Source organism: Eutrigla gurnardus (genome assembly GCF_963514095.1).
Source record: "Eutrigla gurnardus genome assembly, chromosome: 14".
Lineage (NCBI taxonomy): Eukaryota > Metazoa > Chordata > Actinopteri > Perciformes > Triglidae > Eutrigla > Eutrigla gurnardus.
In genome coordinates, this window is record NC_139937.1 from 8,725,104 (window position 1) to 8,739,678 (window position 14,575).

The 14,575-nt window shown below is 40.6% G+C and overlaps 1 protein-coding gene across 3 annotated transcripts in view; it reads left to right on the forward strand.

Annotated features, from left to right (window-relative positions):
- Positions 1–11,864, forward strand: part of LOC311023901 (uncharacterized protein) — a 92,718-nt gene extending 80,854 nt beyond the window's left edge. For all 3 annotated transcript variants that reach the window (XR_014598256.1, XM_084026011.1, XM_084026012.1), the window contains one exon: positions 10,430–11,864. Coding sequence is in view for 2 of the 3 variants with exons in the window: in XM_084026011.1 (XP_083882137.1) it covers positions 10,430–10,536 (107 nt within the window). In the remaining variant the exon portion in view is untranslated. The remainder of the gene's footprint in view (positions 1–10,429) is intronic.
- Positions 11,865–14,575: the final 2,711 nt, after the last annotated feature.

A 14,575-nucleotide genomic window follows, 5' to 3' on the forward strand; every position in this document is an offset into this window, starting at 1 on the left:
TTAAAAGGCAGTATCAGCATTTAAAGTGTGTGAGTTAGTAACATCATAAATACAAAATGAGCTTCAGCTCCAAGAATATATGATGTGATGTGTGTTAATGCTTTGGATGGATCATTTTTAAATCCTATCAACTTTTTAACTGGTTTATAGAAGTAGCCTCACAAGGTCATTTCAAACACTGCCCTCATGTGTGTGTGTGTGTGTGTGTGTGTGTGTGTGTGTGTATGTGAAGCATTCCAGCCAGTGGAGGCATGTCCTGGCTAATCCACAGGCCAAAATACACAGGCGGTTAAGTTTCCATGACCTCAACTTCATGCTGTTCGAACATCCACACTCATATTCTACACACAGACAAACACACGTGCACACACACAGTATTTCTTTTATTCCTTTCTCCCTTCCTGCTGTCTTTCATCACTTTCTCTCACTGCGGCTGCCTCCACTCTCTGAATTGCAACACTTGATCAATTACCATTTAGTTCATTGTTAACCCACCGAGGAAGTGTGTTCTGTAATACCACAGGAGTTCTGTCGTCTTCAGAACAATTACGCCAATTAGCTCACATTTAAATGGTTTCCACAGAGGAGCGGCTAGGCTAATAACGGTCCAATGAAGTGACAACCGACCAATTAATCTCACTCTAATTGCTCAGTGGGTACCGTCAATCAGTCATAATCCCCCCCCTCCCCCCTCTCTGCTTTCTTTCAGAACACATTCCACCACTCAGTGGCCTGACTCGCCACCTGTCAATCAATCAAATATACACTCGCCCTTCCACCCCCTCTAGAGATGGAGACGCATTCCAGCGTGTTGACATCACGACCGTGCTGCGAGTCAGCACATTTGGCTTCTAACATGACACTGAGAAATACTGTGTTGACAAGAGCATTCGCGTAGAGAGAGAAAACTATCAGACAGAGAGAGGGAGCAGCAAGAAAAGACAAGTAATGTGATGAATTTTACTTCAGGACCAACAGCGACCCATAATTACAAACTGATTATGTTGCCTCACAATCATTTAAAAGCTAAATCCATGCTACCAGCATAGGTCAGTTAATATGAGACAGACATGAGTTTGCTGCCACTGTCTGCAGCAGACCGACAGATTCCTGCATTACTGTGCCGCATCCTACAGCCTGCTTTTGAATTAACAGTGTCACAAGCTCAAATGTGCCTGAGATGAAAACATACATTTTAAAGTACAGAGATGTGCAGTCAGTCAACATTTTAGTATTTTGCTACAAAAAAAGTAAATCCAGTGGTAATGAAACAAAACATTACATTTGTAACAGTCAATTAATTTTTATTTTTTCTATCGTTTCCATGGTTGGTTCCATGATGTTTTTAGCTCCGTTTGTCATGGTACAAAATCCAACCTATGAAGAAGGTTTCAGTCATAACGAGTGTCTAATGAAGAAATAAAGAAATACGTGAGTGGTTGTAAGTGAACGGTGCAAATTTCAAAGCAAATGAACACATGTTCTGTTAGGTTTTGCTGCCTGGGCATATGTTGATCTCAGAGCCCACACACAATGGAATAATGTGATATTAATCCCATCATAGTGTCAGTAGATCTACGCTGTTTGGGCAGCAACCACAATAAAAGGTAGAATATTGTGAGTGTACTGTGAACTGAGAAATCTGGGTATATTAGTTGCTATCCTGTTGTTATGCATTTTATTTTACCAGAATGTTCACACTGAAGTATGCTCATGCAATGGTTGCACCAGTTTCAAGGCTCTGTCACATCCCTGTAAACGATTGCATCTAGGTTCCAAACAAATATTTGGATAAACTGACCACATATTGGCAATCTCCACTTTTATTTCCTTGCATGAAAACAAAACCAAATGTCATAAAACGATATATTAACAGCATTTGCCTGGTTCAAAATCTGTTCTCCAGGCACCCAGACGCTCTGCATTGTGGGACATTTGAGTATGTACGGTAGGTTAACAACTCAGAAACTCTTGCCGGCTCAGCCATGGCCATGTTGAGAGCCACATGGAGGCAATTCCTCAATCATATGCTCTAAAGTTGTAATGTTGCACTTTTGAAGAATGAGATGCTTCTCAGCACTCAGTGAAAGTGTTTTTTACAGATACAGATACTCAATTAAAACAGTGTCTGTGTGAATAAGTGTGAATTTTCCTATTTCGGTTTTATACCACTACATCTCATTAAAAGTGGAACCTTTAATCCTCACATAATTTACTGATCTCTCAGTTCCATGTATGCCAGTCTATAAACATACAATTAAAATGGCATACTTCATCACTGACACCTCTACATTTGTCATTCCTAAGATTATTCACATCAGCTCCCTGTACAGGCCAGTGTGCATATGGTTCTCAGTGTGTTTTATCTGCTGTAAGAAAGAACACATACTTACGACCAAAATGTGATCTGAATTAAGAAAAAGGAATGCCATTTGACATCATGTACTGCACGTTACAATACGATTACTCTATGTTTTTCGACACGTTTCTCGACTTCAAAGCATTGCTCACCACATCTGTTAGCAGAAAACTCCCAATCTCCAGTTGTTACAGGAATTCTGATGACTAGCTTTTTTTTTTTAGTCATTAGACAACCCGTTTTGATTGGGACATTCTGTTTGAAGTGGTCCCACACACCCCACAGCTTTATGTTCTGCAATAGGACCTTGGGAAGCATTGAAATTCACTAAAAATGTCAGCGCTTTCTAAAAATAGTGATTCCTGCATCAGTATCGCCCCACATTGTATTCAACCTTTGCAAGACTTCCTAATAGAAAACAAGTTTCAACATTGTTACAAAGCTAAGATTCAGTTGATGCATTCCACTGATGTTCCTCCCTATATTTAGTTTTATGTGAAATAAGCATTACCTTGATAGACATTTTGAAGTTTAAAGGTTGAGTAGGTGATTCTATTCAGAAACACTTTCTGTCATATTATTTGAAATCCTTGTAACATACCAATAGCAATTAATGAATTAAATGTTCTGACATAAAAAATAAATAAATAAAAAATGCCATCTGTGGCCATGGCAGGACTGTTAAACCCCTGTCCAATCAAAAAAGTTGGGCCGGAGAAAGTAATTGGACTGTCTGTCAATGCTTACTTCCTGATTGCACTCTGACCATCTCGAGCCCTCATGTGGAGTTCTAGTGGAGCGGCTGTGAACAGAGGTCTGAATGAAGGGGGCGGGACTTTCTCGGTTTGGGAATGCATTCAAAGTCAAAGTCTCTATGGTTTTTCCAAATTACCTACTCTGCCTTTAAGCTGCAACTATACTGTATTAAGTAGACTCACCTTAGGTGATCATCATCAGTTGAAATTCACATCATCAGTACAAATTATGGGCCTTATGTGGCATCATCACGCCCAATGATGTGAAATATTTTTCCCTCACTGATGTTTAATTGTTCCTCAACCGATCTCCTTAGTTCCCTTTTTTCATTTTGGTTCCCACCACTAATTAGGAATGGGATTTAACTGCAGATGACTTTAGTGCAGGATCAGAACACACCCAGCCATTATAAAAAAAAAAAAAAGTCCAGGGCCCATAATGTGGTGAGGGCTTGGCTGCTGAAACCATGGGGCGGAGAGATGGGAGGTTAGGGGAGAGCTGGTAACAGTTTCTCTCTGGTTGCTCTTTGAATTGTTGGTTGTGTCCTTTCTCGCCTTTGGCCTGTCATAGGAGGTTTCTCTCTCCCCCCTTTTTCTGAAATAATTCTGTTTGTGTCCTCTACTCTCTGGCTCTTTTTCTCAATGTCTTTGTGTTTCTCTTTGGCCCGCCAGTCTCACCTCCTTCTTTACCCCTATTCCCTCACACACACTCTCTCTCTCTCCCCCCTCCTACACTCTCGCCACAGTAAGACCTAATATGAACTTTTGACAGGAGCTGAGATCTTTGTTTAATTGCCAGTGTTACTGCGAATGCCCTCATAAATCTCATGCTGTAATGCCTTTGAAACGCCTTCTAGGCCTTACAGTCACACGCACGCAATCGCTTTCTCACTTTCTACCACTTTCTTCCACGCACATCCACACATACACAATCTCACACACAGATGTGATGTGTGAGAACGAGGGCTTTGAGGTTGTTTGCACTCGCGTCAGAGTCAGCAGCTCCAGTGTTTGTTTGCAATTTCCACTGGCTCTGGTCCAGTCCACCAAACCCATGAGAATTTGTTGATCAGCATCTTCTCGAAAAGCTCCTGGGCGTCAAGAGTGTGTAACTGAGCAAAGAATGAGTGCAATGAGTTTGTTATTCGCATGTGTTTCTTAATGATTTAATCTGTATACCATATTTTTATAGTGGAGGGTGAATTTGGGGAGAGAAAGATAAGTGATGACATAATTTAGGAGTCAGACTATCTAATCAGATGTGACTGGTTAAAAAAAAAGATATATTTTTTTACCTGGAATGGCATTTTGTACATGTTTATGTTGCTTTTTTAGAAATCATCATGTGTTTCCTTGAATATTTGAAGAAAAGTTTTTCTCGCATGACTCAACGGTAAACAGTAATCCCCAAAAAGGGCGGGAAAGGAAGTAACGCTCTTGATGAATTGAAGTAAACGGAAAAGTATAACCTGTGTGTCATTTATACAGTCATATGCTCAGTACTTCCTTAAAAACTTGTATCTTAGCCCAAATCTTATGATTTAAAACACTTCCGCCACAACCGTCAGATCTTTGCACAGATGCGCTGCGAGTGAGAGACTAAATAATATATTAGAAGAAGACAGTTTGATTAATTCTACACAAGGTTTGATAATACATACATTAAATATGGCTCTCATACATGCATTTACCCAACCTGAAGAAAACTCAGAGAGAGCTGTAATTACTATGTAATTGCTGTTACATATGTAATATGTTTGCTGTTGGGGTTTTGCACTCTATATCATTTCAGCTTCAATGAAAATATTCAGAATATTGCCTGCAGGGATATTTGTAATCAGCATACGAAACAGTATATACATATATTTACATTTACATTTAGGTCATTTAGCAGACGCTTTTGTCCAAAGCGACTTACAATAAGTACATATATAAATTATTAGTGGAGTCAGCCATTGTGTTTCATTTCTCACTGAGTTGTGGTGTGTGGTAAAAGTCAAAACTGGAGGCCTGTGCACCCAGCCATACCAGGAAGTATAGCTCACTGATGTTCTTTCAGTAAACACCAGAAGTGTGAAACATTTTGCTCTGAAACAGCAACACTGTACCTTCTTTGCACACTCCCACACGTTACTGCACAAGCACCATGTAGGCCTCCAGTAGTTGGCGCTAACACATGCAATAGTATTTGAAATTAAACATTTAGGTGTCTTCATAGGGCTTATACACTCATCCGGTTATAGACACATACACAAGCCTTTAAGAGGACTAGTAAAGTCCTAGCATTATGTCCAACAGACAACCAGTTCAAAGGAGATACAGTTTCAATTGGTTGGCGTTCATAACGTGGAAGCAGAAATCTGAAACTGTGCATGAAACTGGAGAATAATACATATAAACGCAGTTATTGTGTTTTCAGGTGTGGCAGAGAGAGTTTCAGGGAGGGGGGGATCACCTGTCTAGACAGGACAACAGGATAAGTGTTACATTCTCTCTTTCTCTCTCTATTACAATGTACAATACCTGTCTGTCTTTGCTCATCTCTCCATCTTATTGTCTGTGCCTCCGTCTCTCTGCTCCTACAGCTGATTACATGAATTATTTACAGCACATAAATCCTCAGCAGCTGCTCTCTGTTTGCTGTTTTGCCCTCCGAGTTCCTCTCTTTTTTCTCTTTTGGGTTAACATGGGAGGATTTTTCTCAACCTTGTCACCTTTCCTTCCCTCTCTCTCTCTCTCTCTCTCTCTCTCTCTCTCTCTCTCTCTCTCCGTTTCTGTGCCTGGGGTTAGGCTATCTCTCTCTTTCTCTCTCTTTATGTCTCCTCTTATTCTATCTAATTACACAGCTCTCTGTTGCGGCCCAGTGACTTCCCATGGGTTTATATGCCCTTATGTAAGGACTGGTGGAATTACACATTTGTATTTGTCTGAATGTATCTTTCCCTATGTTTGTATGTGTAGATGGCCTGTACACACAGTTTCTATATGGTGTAAGATCCTCACAATCAAGATGCTATCAAAACTCATTGTGAGTCCTTCAGCAGCTCTGCCTTATGTACAACCAGAAAGATATTTTTCTCTCACTCCAGGCTTCAAATGCTTTAAAAAAGGATCCCAAACTGGGCTGTCAAATTAGTTTTTCTGTTCCTTTCTTCTTTGATCCCTCCAATCAAGTCCCTAGGTTGGACTCCAAGCATATTTTTTCATGTACACGTGAAGTAATTTAATGTTGAAAAGAAAGAAAAAAATGGTTCCACACAAGAAAATCTATAAAAAATAAAAAAAATAGCATGGGGCTAATTCAAGGGGGGAAAAAAAAGAGACAACGGAAGGGAAGCATTACCTTTGGCTCTGTTAAATCATATATTTTCCCATTCAGTTTCCATTGTTCGAAGCCAGGGCTGATCTGTCCAATATTACTGCTAATCAAACTTCAAAGGGCTGCAGTCATGTTAAAGCACTTTTTAATTGTGATAAGGAATATGCTTTCATGCCTAAACCCTTCTCGTCAATTCATTGGACAGAACCCATAAATATTGAGGCCTTCTTTTTCATTGGCAATTAAAATTAGAATTGGTCACATTTTTCACTGTCAGCCATTTCCTTTGCAGGCAAAGACATGTGTGGGCCACACACACACACACACACACACACACACACACACACACACACACACACACACACACACACATGGAGACATTGCCACATGTGTGCACACAGAAGTACATACAGTATACAAAGTGTTTTGCCAAAGTTAGTAATGCTTAACACAAAAACCTTACTGAGATCCGTTGGACAGTAAAACCTCTGCAAAACTTTGAAGTGCTCCAAGGCTTTTCTAGCTGTCTGCTCACTCTGGCAGGGCTGATGATTCACTGCAGGCTTCCCTGTTGTTCTCATGACACATACGATGCAGGCTGCGCCGTACTGTCCACAGATAACACAATGCGATGACTCTTGAGTGAATCACTTGAACTGTAGTGCTTTCGACACGGAACACTCTTGATGCTTTGATATGTACACAGTATTTTCAGGCAGTGGAAGAGAGAGATATAATTCTGTTGTGAAGCTACTTGGTTTGGATAACAGTACATTGTACAGAACAAGAGCAGAATAAAGATTTTTTTTCCAACAAATGAGAGGGATATGAAGAAGAAAAGAAGAGCTTTAGAAGAGCATACTGTGTTTCAAATCCACAGTCACATGAGAAGATTGATATCAGTATCATATTTGTGTGTCCAGTACGCATACCGGGGATGTTTTAGCCTAGAATACAAAAGATGAGTAAAAGGGCAGATGTGTGACAAAAACATTATAACTTCATATTAAGTTCCCTATGTTGCCACTTATAGATTGATTATCATGTCATAAGGGACATAAGGCTAAGAGGTCCCCCCCCCTCCCCCAGCATTACTGACAACACTGCAGTCAGACTGACAGCTCTACCTTCACTGCAGTAGCTCTCTTCACCCCAGCACAACTGTGCATTGCAGTCAGTCAGGATATTTAGACGTACTGCAAACTGTTCAAACTTAACTTCCCACTGACAACACTCTGAGCGGGATTTGTTTCTAAGTTTGGAGAATAAACCATTAGTTACGGTGAAGGAGAGGAAGAAGCTCGACTTCGGTTGGTTCCCCCTCACCTCGGCTCACTACAGCGTGCCTTCAACACTGCAGTCAGTCTGGGTATTGAGTTTTGGCTGACATGGCTGGGTTGGCTCACTGCTTGTTTGGCAGTGTGAGCCGAGCATGTGTGGCTGTCTGTGTGTGTGTGTGTGTGTGTGTGTGTGTGTGTGTGTGTTTATGTGCATGCACGTCTGTGCTTGTGTTTCTGCAAGATTGCTGTGCATGTATGTGAATGCATGACTATGTGTGCCCCTATATGCCTGCATGTGTCACGTGCAGTGAGGGGAGGGGGCTTTGCTGTGCAGCGTGGCCTCATTACCCAGGTGTTTACCCCCAACCACAGGAAGCACTTGTCAGTGATGACTGTCTGCCGGCAAACATCGCCTGGGGGAAAGACAGGGAGAAAGAGAGACAAGGAGACAGAGGGAGGTGGAATCATAAAAACATGCCTCTGTCTGTCTGTCGGTCTGTCTGTCTGTCTGTCTGTCTGTCTGTCTGTCTGTCTGTCTGTCTGTCTGTCGCACAGTCTGTCTGTCTGTCTGTCTGTCGCACATCCATACCTCTGTATGTGTTTCTTTTACCGAGACGCGTATGTGTCTGTCTGTGTGGCTGTGCCAGTCAAACCCCCACAGGCAGGTCATTGGGTTCCTCCACTCCTTTAACTGTTGAGGGAGAGAGGGAGGGAGGGGAGAGAGAGAGGGGGGGGGGGGCATACAAGCTGTTGACAGGGATTTATGAGTTGATAGTGTCAGACTGCAAGCACAACAACAGTCTCCCTGTCTCTGCCTGTCTGCTCATAGGCAGAGACAGGGAGAGGGAGAGAGAGAGAGAGAGAGAGAGAGAGAGAGAGAAAGAGAGAGAGAGAGAGAGAGAGAGAGAGGCAGAGACAGAGACTGACAGAAAGAAAGAATTGAAGGGGGGGTGTAGAGAAAGTGAGGCAGCAAAATGAGTTGAAAAAGAGCAGATTGGGGTAGTGAAAATGGAATGTAGGGGAAGAGGCAGGCTTATTTTTAACGTCTTTAAGGTTTCCCGTCACTAGACATCTTTTTTTTTCTACACACACTTATTATTGTCCCTCTCTCCTCTTCACTTCATCATTGCATGAGCTGACTTGTTGTTGTGTGGATTGGTGCCTGCTATTGTTTCTGCTTGTTTACACTCATGTGAGTAAGAAACCATGTGTCGGGCTATTCTTGGTCCCGTGGGACCACAAAGATGATGAACAAAGCTTGTACTGAGATGACCATGCACACATTTTCTGGACAATAAAATTCACTCTGCCGTATTGTTGCGTCACAATTCCGATAAAAGCTGAGGATTTTTCACGTTTGATAAGATAGGCCGTTACAATGAACTGTGAACAATTGTTCATTTTGACGACAAGAATAAACAGGCTATTTATACGTTTTTGCACATTAAAGTAGGCCATTTTTTTTGCGTTTGTGTTTGTGTGTGAAACTCCAGATTTGTTATGGTGAGTCACAACTACACATGCTGATACACTGTCTGACTGACCGACGTATGAAAAACATGTCTGCTGGGTAATTTGGTCTAATTTGCTGTTCTAAGCATACATCTCTAATACCTGACTCTATTTAGGTTTGATGACTTCCAAAATATAATCTTAAACCACCATATTTGGCCATGAGTCCTCTTCAGATGATGCTGTAGTTCACTACCAGACTAATCATGTTTGCTGTTAAGAGTTACTTCACCTTCAAGTTCCATTTCCATTTGTAAGTCTGTATCTATATGCTCTATATGTTATTGATTATTTGTATTTAGTTCCACTCACATGGTTTACATGGAATTTATAAGTAAGACACACATATGTAGTCAGTATATCCTCCAGTCTAAAAATACACTGTACGTAAAACATATCCGGGAAGACACTACCTTTCAATTTTGGATATTTAAAATACCATAGCCTTTTAAATGTGATGATTTTCATAATAACAGTGATCCAGACGTACAGTCTGCCAGACTGACATGTTGGTAGACAGACAGCCTGACAGTGCAAACCCCCTGAGGATATTATAGACTTTGTAGTGATTTATATGTCAGTTCCTGCTTAATGATATAGTATTAAATAGTGATGATTTATGAGGCCATTTTCATTTCATTTCACATAGAGAGATTCAGACACAGGCTTTACACTTTGTAACATGCTGAGTAAAGATCCCATGTTGAGTTTCCCAGAATAGCAAAAGTCTTTATCTTGGAGAACTCCTGTCTCTAGATAATGGTCTTTAGAGCAGATGCAATACAAGTATGTGCACTGTTTGATAATGTTTAACAGTGAAGGCACCATGTGGGACTCTCAGACAGACAGACCATGAGCTGCAGATCCCCTACAGGCCAAGTTGGTCCTTTGTTTAAGGCTTTCAGTCCAAAAGCAACAGTGCAGGCTGCTGAGGATGGCAGTCAGGTGGTTACGGTTTTGCTGTTGCTGATGTAAAGAGCAGCACAACCTCTAGGGACCGCTAGAGTCTCTTAGACTCTGTTGTTGTTCTTTTCTTCTAGTTGTTAGGTCTACTGTAATTAAACCACCATTGTCTTGCATTGCATTATATGAGAGTCATGCATTCATATTTACATGAATTCATCTTTGTATATGCTTGCTCTCTCTCTCTCTCTCTCTCTCTCTCTCTCTCTCTTGCTCTCTCTCTCTGTGTTTTATCATGCAGATCTGCAAAGAATGCTGCATGAAAATGGAGAAGAAAATGACGATAAAGAGGAAAACAGCCGGATGGATCGAACAGTAAATTATGCCTATTTGTCACATTTATGGTAACATCTGAATGTCTGTTGTCACGTAACTCCTTCGACTGCGACTCAAGTATTCAACTTTAAATATATTGGAAATATCTGTGACTTTGGAGTCCAAATTAGAAGTTGAAACCACCAAGGGTTCTCGAATGTTACATTTCCACATTTACCACTGTAAATAACTTAAAAATGCATTATGGTTTGCTACTAACTGTGTAAGCATTGTATTGTGTGATTTCAATCCTGTCCGTGCTCTCCTTGGCTGTTTCTCATGTATGTACATGTGAGAACATGCGGTCAGGACAATGTATGCATCTCAGGATCCACCATGTTACACAGCTTTGACAACCCTAATGTCTGGTACAATTACATATTCATGTGAATCCACTGAGTCTGTTCGGAACAAATGATCACAATTTGGTCAGGACATGTACTCATGCAATATGTAAAGCTCTGTGGAGAAATAGTCCCAGATTGTAAGAGATCTAATGTCACAGTATATGTACAGCATTCCGCTTGTATTAGATTATTAATGGATATTGTATTGTTATGCAAAGAAATCTCTGTAATATAAGGTTGAATAAAGAAGTGGAATGGTTACTCAACAGACTCGTGAACACATGGGACTACAGTTATGAGAATCTAGCAGTGTAAGAATGATGCACTGTATGGAGTACCTCTCCTCCACATGTGTGCTTCAAAGCCCTTTAGCTAATAGTTAAGTGGCTTGCTGCAGGTGGTAATGCCGTTTGAGACTTGAGATGCAAAGAGAGCAATGTGCCATAAATGCAAAGATGTTTTAAATTATTGAGTTAAAGTCTTCTTAAGCCTCTTTTTATGGCTGTTCTTGGCCGAATGGCATTTAGGAACAGGGAGCTGTTGTGAAGTGCCAAGGGAGAAACTTAAGGGTTCAGTGTCTCACTCAGGGACACTTGACAGGAGGAGCAGGGGATCGAACTGTCAACCTAGTGGCCAAAGGTATTAAAAGCAACAATTTCAATATATAGACTGATAACAAAAATAATCCCCATAAATCACCACTAATCACCCACCAAGTGTGTGGTGGAGTCTGTATTTGCAGACAGCCCGCCCTCTGCCTGTATTTTCTCTACACACAGCTCAGTGAATTTCAGTACCTCTGGGTGATGTTATGAACTCAGTCAAGACGATGTTTGGTTTCCGGGCGTATCTGGGACTTCCACTACGTTGGTGTGTTAGGGCCATTGTAGGAAAAATAGAAAGGGGGGACAATATTCAGAGAAAAAAATTGCAAATTTATGAGGAAAAAAGTCGGAAATGTATTCTGATTAAATTATTGTGCTTTGTCAGCTTGCTTTAGTATTTTTGTACCGTAAATGACGATGCTATCATGGACACAACGGACATTTATGCTGGCCTAGCAGCTACGCATATATTTTTCTAATTAATATATCACAACTTGTGACAACGCCTCAGGCCCTTAGGGTGATGGCTGTTCATGGTTATTGTTGATTTTATTGAAATGGGCCAAATTGTCATGCTGTGGGTGTTCATTGATTCATTGTATAGTATAGCATGAGGCTTGTTTCTATCAGCTATATGTACATGTTCGACATTAGAAATCATTTTCTAGTAGGATTTCATAAAAATAAACAAGTCTCATTGCATACAACTAACTATGTGAACGTAAATCTGCAACTTTTTTTCTAGTAAATTTGCGACTCTATAATCTTGTAAATTTACAACTTTTTTCTTGTTTATTTGCAACTTTATAATCTTCTAAATTTGTGATTTTTTTTCTCTTAAAAATGTGCTACTATTTTCTCTGAATTTTGCCCCCCCCCCCCCCCCCCCCCCTCTCGGCTTTGTTTCGTACTTGTGCGAGTAACGCAAGGCAAAAATTTGCCCCCTGAAGACCCCTCATGGAAACCTCATTGAGCTGGGCCAGACTAAAACTAGAATAGCTATGTGTCGGTGATTCATGCGTATGCATGTCAAGGAGAAGGGCTTATCATGTCATGGGCACAGGGCCTCGCACCCCCCAACAGCCCTGGATAGAAACCACCTCTCAACAGTAATAATAGGTGTACTTACAATCTGCAATTATGTGGTTTCCTTTTTTTGACTTTTCAGTCCAAACTGATCTGACTTACTTATTTTCTTTAATTTAACATCACATATTTTCATGACAAAAGTCTTTTCATTTGCAATATCTTATTGACCATATTTTTGCTCATACATCAGGTAATAATTATATTTGGTGACCACTTTTTGTTATAGCTCTTAAAGCTGAGATGTTGTTGTAGTTTTGATGATTTAACATAGGCTAATAAAAATAAGACTAAGTGCTTATAGCAATGCTAGTGGTTGCTAGGCATGCTTTGAAGAGGCTTTTGAGCAAAATGCTAACATCAATCACAATGACAATACCAAAAATGCTCATGTTATGTGCATATTTTAGCGTGTAGACATGCTTTCAGCTGAGACTGATGGTGGTTGCATTAGTCATGCATGTTTGTTTCAAATTACATGGCAGTCAATCCCATAGTTGTCAAGACATCAAACTGAAATCCACAAATGTCAACCACACTAGGAGCTCAACAGAAACGTCTTTAGGATACATAATCAAAAACAAATTTCATGTCATACATTGTAGATTTCGAGGTAGGCTAATTTCACAGGATAAGTGATGAATTTTTACCTGCTGGTGGCTCTAGTGGAAATTAAAAGACAGGGGACCGCCATTGTCACTAGTTTTCATCCTCAGGGAACCATGCATTTCTGCACACACAAAGTGTGTGCGTGTGTGACTATTTAACGTGTGTTTAAACCAGTCATAAGGAAGGAAATGCGTCTTTTCTTTATTGAAAAAACAACACATAGAATCCAGAGCTGGGTCGGCCCAATACACCCTTGCAGTGAACAGTCTCCCTATCTGCTTCCCTCCATCTTTGTCTGTGGTTACTAACCCCAGATACAGTGGTCAGACAGGGGCCCCCTATGTTTTCCATAGACAGTTTATCACACTTCCTTTCCCTCTGCTCTGGGCCCCCAGTCAGTCTGCCAGACAGGAAAATCAAAGACTTTGGGACATACCATTATAGTGCAAATGGTATATTGCACTGTACAGGGCTCTGATGATATATAACATTAAAGTCTCACTAGTAAACACAAAACAGGAAGGAGGTCTGAGCTGAGCTTTCCTTTAACGGCCCTCACAAGTGATCATAAATGTCTGAATCACACATTGGGTTGATTGAAAGTTAACTAAAATGAGCCCATACATATTGGATGGTATGGAATTGCATGGTAAGGGTAAAAAGGTTTGACTTGTCTATGAATGTTATTCCGTAGGAACTGTATAGAGTTGAGTTTTATTAAATCAAATATTTAATAAATCATTTGTCACTCAGTTGATTTCAGTCATTATGTGGTATGGACCTAATGCCAGGTAAAGGGATTGTATTATTTTCTAAGGCAGTTTGTCACACTTTCTGTCAGTCTAGGCCGGCTTCACAGTCATTCTATCAACCATTGAGAAAGAGATTTCGGAAGAGGGAACAGAGCATAAAACCTCTGTGTTGAGCTCTGTCCAACATCCGGTCTTATTCTCGCAAGCCGCTATCTGGTTCATGAATTGAGCTTCAGATGTAGAATCAGCTTCAAGAAAAAAAACAGGAGCAGCATGTTTTGTAGTCGAAGTGAGTAGACATGTTTAATATTATGTGACGTCCCTGCTTCTTATAACTTACTTATTAATAACATTTAGTTGAACAGTACCTGTGAGGTAGAACACAGAGTTCCATATGTCTGGCACACACAGTGACTCAAAGTAGGGCAAACATACGTTCTAGAAAAGTCTACTAACGCAATAATCCTACAACTTATGTTCATCATGTCTTCTGAAGAGATACAGGTTTTAAGACCCAATTCTATTTTCAAACGTCAACACAACATGGGAAACATTACCACCACTAGTGTGTGTACCTTCTGTTCTTGGAGGAACATCATCAGTCTGCTCTGCACCGTCTATTTTCCCACTGCTTTTTCCACTTAAGCTACAGCCTCTCAAAACAACATACAAC